The sequence below is a fragment of the Nanorana parkeri genome, unplaced genomic scaffold (genome assembly GCF_000935625.1).
Source record: "Nanorana parkeri isolate BGI_ZX_2015 unplaced genomic scaffold, ASM93562v1 scaffold1499, whole genome shotgun sequence".
NCBI classification, from domain to species: domain Eukaryota; kingdom Metazoa; phylum Chordata; class Amphibia; order Anura; family Dicroglossidae; genus Nanorana; species Nanorana parkeri.
Window position 1 is genome coordinate 308,482 of NW_017307767.1, and position 8,763 is coordinate 317,244.

The 8,763-nt window shown below is 45.5% G+C and overlaps 1 protein-coding gene across 1 annotated transcript in view; it reads right to left on the bottom strand.

The window, feature by feature from the left end:
• Positions 1–6,371, bottom strand: part of TSEN34 (tRNA splicing endonuclease subunit 34) — a 13,848-nt gene extending 7,477 nt beyond the window's left edge. The window contains exons 1-2 of the mRNA XM_018570298.1: positions 6,320–6,371; positions 1,528–1,793 (exon numbers count right to left, since the gene is read on the bottom strand). Coding sequence (XP_018425800.1) covers positions 1,528–1,793; positions 6,320–6,371 — 318 coding nt within the window. The remainder of the gene's footprint in view (positions 1–1,527; positions 1,794–6,319) is intronic.
• Between the last annotated feature and the right edge of the window lie 2,392 nt (positions 6,372–8,763).

The window sequence follows — 8,763 nt, forward strand, 5'->3', positions numbered from 1 at the left end:
AGTCAATCACTTTATATATTCATTACTAAATTTTGTGTTTGGCATGTAGCTTCTTTTTAAAAATAATTTGGTCCAGAAACGTATCTGTGCTAGTAGACAAAAGGCCATTGGCCTCTCGCATTACTTTTCTGCAGCTAACGAATATTTTCATAATCTATCGGTTGCCCTATTTATTTTTTTTCAACTAATCGATTGGTAGCATTAAAAATCAATCTCTCTCTATGAGAATTCCCAACTATTCTCATAATCGATTATTCTCGATTTAATCGATTAGTTGTTGCAGCCCTAATTCTAAATATGGCTGATTCCTTGAAACAAGCTGCATTCAGATTTGCACTGGATAGGCTCCATATTCAAAATCTTTCTAGATCACTTCTCCACAGCACCGCAACTATAATATATGGTCGCCTGTCCACATTAAAGACCCCTCCAATCACTATTTTTCTGGTCCTTAAAGCGAACCTTTAACCACGTTTACTAAAAATCACAGCATGCAGCTCTGCAATGTATGATAAATGCATCATATTCTCCTCCCAGTGGTATACTTTACATTAGGGATGTCCCGATAACGATGCTAGTACCGGTATTGGGGCCGATACAGGGCATTTTCAGAAGTACTTGTACTCCTGAAAATGCCCCGATGCCTAGATCAGATACTGGCCGTTTACATTTTTTTAACTAGCTTCGGCCATTGACCCCATAGCCCCTCCCCCGGAACACCTCTGCACCAAACGAGGCTCCCTCTCCGCTCTGACCTCTCCAGAAGTGTGACAGCATGGCGGGGGTAAGTGTTGTGTGGACAGTCTCTTCTCCCTGCTGGTCCTGGCTGCAGAGCTCGGTGTCCCTTTCACAGACCGCTGTAGCCAGCACGAGAAGGCAGAAGAGACTGCAGCTGTGAGTTCCCCCGCTGCCCCCTTTCCCCCTGTATCTTAGCTGCTGCTGCTCCTCCGTGTCCCGTCCTTTTCAACTTTATGAATCGGTTTCCTTTTGGTGATATATGTCAGTGTGAGATGCCCGTGCTCCTTGCTGCACAGCAGTTTTCACTCTCATTGTAAGAAAAGAATGTCCGTTCAGTGTGCTCACTGGGGGAGAGAAGCTGTAAATCTTGCCTTCACAGGAACGGACATTCTCTTCTTTCATTGAGAGGGAAAACTTCTGTGTGGGTCTGGTCAGAGCATTATTATTAAAACACATAAGGAGCACGGACATTTTACACTGAGATATACCACCAAAGCAAACAGTTTCATCAAGTGGAAAAGGAATTGACACTTGTAACAATAACAATAGACAGCCTGCTATTAGATATTTTAAATTGCAATAGCAGGCTGGCTATTGTACCCCCCCCCCCCCCCCTTTCTCTAGTTTTAGAAAAAATGTCACATGTCCCTTTAAGAAAAAGTATCGGTAATTGATATCGGCAAGTACATGAGGGACAGTACTTGTACTTGGTCTTGAAAAAGTGGTATCGGGACATCCCTACTTTACATGCAGTAAGAATACAAAGTTAGTAATGTTAACAATACATACCATAGGTGAATTACTGGGATGTGCATGTTTCTTCTCTTTGAAGCATCTGCATACAAGTGTTGCTGCCCCAATTTCTACCAGCAGCCTGGTCTCCTCAGGTAGAAGTTCTAGTGGAAGGCCCAGCCGTGTATTCTGCATGGGTTTTCTCACCAAAGCTCCCACAAGCTTCCCCATCAGGCCATGCTTCTCCCGTATCTTACGAGCATCTTCTGCATTCCACACAAAGGCATTTCCTTCCAGAAGGTGAATCAGAATCTTGGAGCGCTCTTAAAAAAAAAAAAATCAATAGAGCATCAGAAGAAAAATACAAAAGTATTTATACGCTTTCCCCTTAAAAACTCAACTCCAGTCATCCAAAAGCAGATACTGAAAGCACATGTCAAATAATCTGCATTGGTGACCTGGCTCCTGGAATTTGTCCAGCCGTGACATAATATCAATAGTATACCAGACGTTAAAACCATCTCTTCCATATTACAGATGTAGTTACTTTTTCAAATGTTTCAGTATATACATCTTCAAGGGACTATATCCCAGAAACTGTTTGCAGCAAAGGTATCATGAGTAACAACCAGCATAGATTTATGGAAGACCATTATTGTCAGACCAATCTTTTATCATTCCATGAGGAAGTGAGAAAAAAATCTAGACGAAGGCAGGCAGTGGATGTTGTATATTTGGATTTTTCTAAGCCATTCCAAGCTGTACATCATAAACATTTAATTTAACCCCTTCATGACTGAGGCCTTTTTTTCATTTTTTGTACCCATGTTATATTCCACATTTTAGGCCTGAAAATTACTTAAAACCCACTATTGAAGAATCTTGTATGTACATGGAGAGAAAACGGATTACAAGGAGAGCAGCAGCTGTCCGGGATTCAGGAGGAAATACTGCCACCTCATTAATGGCGGGGTTTTTTTTTCCCATTTATTTGGGATTTTTAATTGCAATACTGCACCAGAGACCCATTGATTGTAATAATTGCATTTGCCAAGGGCCACCACTCAGCATAAGTGACATGCTGTGTGAAATTTGCTGCTGTATGTATAGAAGCCTGAGCGGCCACTATTTTAGCTTGTTGGTTGGCGGTAAAAACAGCCCGTCTCAACAAGATCTAAATGGACCATACAGTATTTGTTTTTTCTCATTCAAGGCCTCCTAACCTCTTTCCACCATATCCCGTCAGCCATTTAGGGTGCTTTCACACCGGAATCAGAACCATAAATTAGAGTCAACTGGTACATTGACTTTGAGTTTCCATACTGTGTTGACATCCGTTGTGTTGCATTTTTTTTTGGGGGGGGTTGGTTTGATTTTTACACTAAGCTATACGAGGTTCTGTCTTGCATTGACATGCGTCAGCAGTTCACACCAGTCCATTGTGTTACATTTAGATGAAAAAATGTGTGGTCTATTTTTTTTTTTCCAGTGGATGGCAGTCCAAGGCAAAGCACTGGTGTGAACTGTTCCCATTCGCACACATTCATTTTCAGATGTCCTTGCAGTGGAAAACGGTGTCAAGGGGACCTTGAAGGAGAAGGGATGTCCTTGAACTGGAGAGAGTCCAGCGGAGGGCAACAAAACTAATTAGGGGAATGGAGGACCAGAGCTATGAGACAAGGCTTCTGACCTTAAACATGTTTACGCTGGAATTAAGGAGATTAAGGGGGGATGTGATTTTCATGTACAAGATGTTCAATGGTGACAGCAACATTGGCAACAAACTGTTTGAGATTAACTCCATTACAAAGACTAGAGGCCACCACCTAAAGTTGGTGGAGAAAAAATTCCAGCACAATGGGCGAAGGGGGTTCTTTACAGTAAGAGCGGTTAAGGTCTCGAACTCGCTGCCATCGGCAGTGATTTCAGCCAAGAGTGTAGATTTGTTCAAGAAATGTTTGGACAATTTCTTGAGGGACCGCAATATCCAGGGATACCAGTATCCCTAAGAATGAGATGATGCGTGGACCTATATGGGTTGGACTTGATGGACGTATGTCTTTATTCAACCCCAAATACTATGTAACTATGAGGTGAGTGAATTACGTTCATCCCCATAGTTAGAGCCAAATGTGTGACATTTAAACTGACACGCCACGACATGTGTGACTCATCAGCTCTAATGGTCGGGAAGCGGGCACAGCTGACTCTGCCTCTAGATAGGCAGAGCCAGCTGTCACTCACGCAGCTGGGTAGATCTCCACAGTATTGTCAGATCTGTCCCAGCTGTGGTGCTCTCAGAATATGGCAGGCAATAGCTTTGGGTCACAGGAGGATGTTAGTATATGTCTTCCTGTGACCCTAAAGAGAACTTTGGGGAAAAAAGATTACACCATAGTTCTCCTTTAAAGGGTTCTGAATGCAAAGAGTCTCAGACACATCTAGTGATCATTGCGATTAGCTGTCACAGTGGTCACATGTTCGGGAAGTAACCCCATCAATTGGCGATCATAAACAGTGATCAGCAGCTGCCAGAGATAGCCCAGACAGCAAGGATAACTTGCCACAAACTTGTGGCAGGGTTAAATTGTAATTCTTGCTGCACACATTCCTGGCAAGTTGTAGACTTGCAGAACACTTGCAGTACAAGTTCTAGTTGACACTTTTTGAATTTGTAGCAAATTTGCTTGGCAAGTCCTGTAGGTCTAAGCTCTGCAAGTGTACAGCACTTTTGCCAAGTACGCTGAGCTGGAGACTTGCAATCAGGGGCGTAACTACCACCATAGCAGCCTACGCGGCCGCTAGGGGACCCGGGCCAGAGGGGGGCCCGGTCGGGAGCGGGTGAGAGGCTCAGGGATCCTTAACTTCCATGCGAACGCAAGTAAAAATCTGTGCAGAGTCACACGGAACTTAAGGACACCTGCACTCCTCTCCCCTGCCACAGTGTAGAGCGGGGGGGAGGGCGGAGTCATCTCATGCCTGTGTTCGGCTGGAGAAGAAGCTTCTTCTGCTGGCCAGGACTGCCGACAGGTAAGCAGGAAGGGGGGAGGGGGTTCAGCTGACGGGGACTGCAGTCTCTCAGTCTTATCCTAATATCTACTGAGCTGCAGGAGCCATTAAAACTGGCCGCTGCTCATTCATATGCTAATTGAGGGATGTGCATATTAATGAGCTGCGGTATTCATATGTAAATTCTACCATGACTCAATATACAAATCGCCCTTCCCACTCTAAGGTAACTGAATGAGGGTTGTGGGACAGTGGGGAGTCAGGTCCTAGAGTTGTAGAGTAGAGAAAGCAGCGTTAGGGCTTGTTCACACCATATACAGTGCGATCCAGTGCGGTTAGCATCTGGAACGCACTTTATCGCATAGTAAACTCTCCCTGCGTCCTGGGGCGGAAAGGGAGCGTGGTGGTGCATTGAAGTCAATGGCACTGCAGCCACGCCCCCCTGCCCACAGTGCAAGTGCCCACACCAGAATGCGTGGCACATCAGTGCCTGTGTTGCGGTCCAGTGCGATCAGAAAAATTGTTGCATGCACCAGAACACAGGGAGGAGTTTATTATGCTATACAGTGCGTTCCAGCAGCTAATCGCGCTGGAACGCACTGTATGTGGTGTGAACAAGCCCTTAGAACTGGCCAGAGAAAGAGAGGTGAGATGCTGTGCATCCACACTGGCCACTCTGTGCACCCACCCACATCGCCACCCACTCTGTCCACCCACCCACTCTGCTCATACCGTGCACCCACTTTGTAAACTCACTTTTCCTGGCTTCACTGGTGTAACTGTTATTTTAAGTTATATTTACTCTTCCACACCAAAGAAATGAGGGACAGTGGGTTATATTGCACTGTGTAATCCTTCTTTGGTGCGGCAGTGCAATAACAACTTAAAATACTGTTGCCATATCAGTGAAGCAGGGGAAAGTGGGGTTACAAATTATAAACCCCAGTGGTATTTTACTTTATAATTATAACCCCCCTTGTGCATTTGTAAATCCAAATTTCCCAGCTTTATTGAAGGCACGATTAAAGAATTGGCCCTTGTTACACAGGACGTTCTGGCATTCCTGCAGCAGAAAAATATAGATTCTTGTGACAGGAATGTCAGGTGTCCCACTTAGATATGGCCTCTGAAGTTAATGACCGGGTGACAACGGCCATATCTGCAAGTGGCAGTCCACACGTAATGTACATGATATGATTAAATGCAGTTTTGAATAGATCACCGTCTCTGGGCACACGTACCCTGCGTTCAGGGACAGTGATCTATTGCAAACTGCATATTATATAATAATGATAATATATGCTGTAGTTCAAGCAGGTTGGGGGGGCCCTATACAAAATTTTGCTATGGGGCCCAGGGATTTCTAGTTACGCCCCTGCTTGCAATGCAGACTTGCTGTAATCGTTCAACAAAATTGTGAATCTTGACAAGTCTGCAATGGTTTCGCAAGTCATTTTCAAACTTGCAGCTCAATTGCTTGCTATCTGGGAACTTGGTCAATGCACAGGGAGCGCAGCCCTGCTCTGAGCATAGAGCAGCACAACCGGCTGTATGCATGTGAGAGCTATATATAGATGTAGCAGTTCACCGTTAAAGCCCACCAGTCATGCTGCTTCATATATGCTGCCAGGAGGGTGCTAAAGTCTTATAATCAGCATGACAGCAAAGGTAACCAGGGTCTTCATAAACAGCGCACACATTCTTCTCAGAACAGCTTCCCTGTTACCAAGAGTAAAATTGCTATAGAACTATCTGATCCGATGTATAGCTGATGCAACCAGTAAACACCCTCAAATTCTCCCATCCCCCAGTACTGAGCCCAATCTCCAGCACTGTGTACCTGACTCGGCCTCACAGAGCTCACTGTCAACTTCCTGCTCGCATGCCTCCATGTGTGTTGTATGAGAAGCCGTGCCGAAAGCTCCGCCCCATGTATTGGGTAGGAGCAGACGTACCGATAGCTCCGCCCCCACCCCAATGTATTGCGTAGGAATAGCCGTCCGTGCCAATAGCTCCGCCGCACTGCCTCATTGTGTTAGTTGGGATCAGGCATGCCCATAATCCCGGTGTAATATCATGGATCATGACCGCGGTGGTATGTGGGACTGATGACGTAGTCCCACATTCTATCGTACCCCGCCCTAACTCCGCCCACTTTCACAGCGGCGGTGGTATGTGGGACCGCGTCATGAGTCCCACATTCAACCCTGTGTCTGTCGGCTGTAGCAGGGCAGATCTGCCTATGCCGGGAACTACTGCAATCGTAAAATTATATATATATATATATAACAAATCAATCTCTTTAACTCACCTCATAGTTCTCCTTTAAAATAAATAAACGTATATATTTAACAAATTAATCTCTTTTAAAATAAATACACGTTTATGTTTATGAAATGAATCACTTTTTTAAATGAAATGTTTATGAAATGAATAGCTTTTTTAAATGAAAACAAATCTATTTTTATAAAAAAATGTATATATCAGAGGAGGTCAGAGAAGGTGGAGAGCCATACATCAGAGGAGGTCAGAGAAGGTGGAGAGCCGTACATCAGAGGAGATCACAGGCGGTGGAGAGCCATACATCAGAGGAGGTCAGAGAAGGTCCAGAGTTTTACATCTGAGGAGGTCAGAGAAGGTCCAGAGTCGTACATCAGAGGAGGTCAGAGACGGTGGAGAGCCGTACATCAGAGGAGGTCAGAGAAGGTCCAGAGCCGCACATCGGAGGAGGTCAGAGAAGGTGGAGAGCAGTACATCAGAGAAGGTCAAAAATGGTACATCGGAGGAGGTCAGAGAAGGTGGAGAGCCGTACATCAGAGGAGATCACAGAAGGTGGAGAGCCGTACATCAGAGGAGGTCAGAGAAGGTCCAGAGTCGTACATAAGAGGAGGTCAGAGAAGGTGGAGAGCTGTACATCAGAGGAAGTCAGAGAAGGTCCAGAGTCATACATCAGAGGAGGTAAGAAAAGGTCCAGAGTCGTACATCAGAGGAGGTCAGAGAAGGTGGAGAGCCGTACATCAGAGGAGATCAGAGGAGGTCCAGAGTCGTACATCAGAGGAGGTCAGAGAAGGTCCAGAGCCGTACATCAGAGGAGGTCAGAGAAGGTTCAGAGCCGCACATCAGAGGTGGTCAGAGAAGGTTCAGAGCCGTACATCAGAGGAGGTCAGAGACACGGTAGCAGACCGTACCAATCAACCACTGGATCACCAGGGACTGACGTGCAGCCTCACAGCCTCCTCCGTGCAACAAGGTAAGCAGGAGAGGTGGCTCTGAATTGTATTTTATAGATAGATAGATAGATAGATGTGTGTGTGTGTGTGTGTATGGTGGGGTAGGGGTGTATTATTTTATATGTACAGGGGTTGTATTTTTTTTATTTTTTTATGGTGGTGGGGGGGTTGCCCCCTGGACCCTGTTCCTTCACCGCTACTTCAGTCACCCTCATACTCTATCCTACACTCTCTTACTCACATTTTCAATCTCTCACTCTCTACTGGAATATTTCCCTCCCCTCTGAAGCATGCCCTGGTCACCCCAATACCCAAAAACCCCTCAATGGACCTTACCGACCACAATAATCTCAGACCAATCTCCTTACTCCCATTCCCAATCCAAACTCCTAGAACGCCTCATCTACAGCCGCCTATGTCGCCACCTCGCTGATCACAACCTTCTTGACCCCTTACAGTCCGGCTTTCGCCCCCAACACTCCACTGAAACCGCCCACCTAAAACTCACTAATGACCAAATAACAGCTAAAAGAAAGGCCACTATTCCCTACTCTGACCACCCGCTACTCTTCACTCTGACCCTCCGCTGCTCCTTACCCTGACCACACGCTACTCCTTACTCTTGCTATTAGATCTTTCTGCTGCTTTTGATACTGTTGAACCACCTGCTGCTCCTCAAAAAACTCACTTGGGCTACAAGACTCTGCTTTCTCGTGGTTCTCCTCTAACCCATTTAAGCGCTCCTTTAGTGTCACCTACAAATCTAACTCCTCCCCCCCTCTTACTCTTTCTGTAGGGGCCCCCCAAGGCTCTGTTCTTGGACCCCCTTCTCTTCTCTATCTACATCTCCTCTCTTGGTCAGTTAATAACCTCACATGGCTTCCAATACCATGCCGATGACACTCAAATCTATCTATCTATCTATCTATCTATCTATCTATCTATCTATCTATCTATCTATCAAATTTCTACTCCACAACTCTGTGTCCTCTCGTGTCACTAATCTACTAACTGACATATCAGCCTGGATGTGGCAACGTTTCTAAAAACTCAA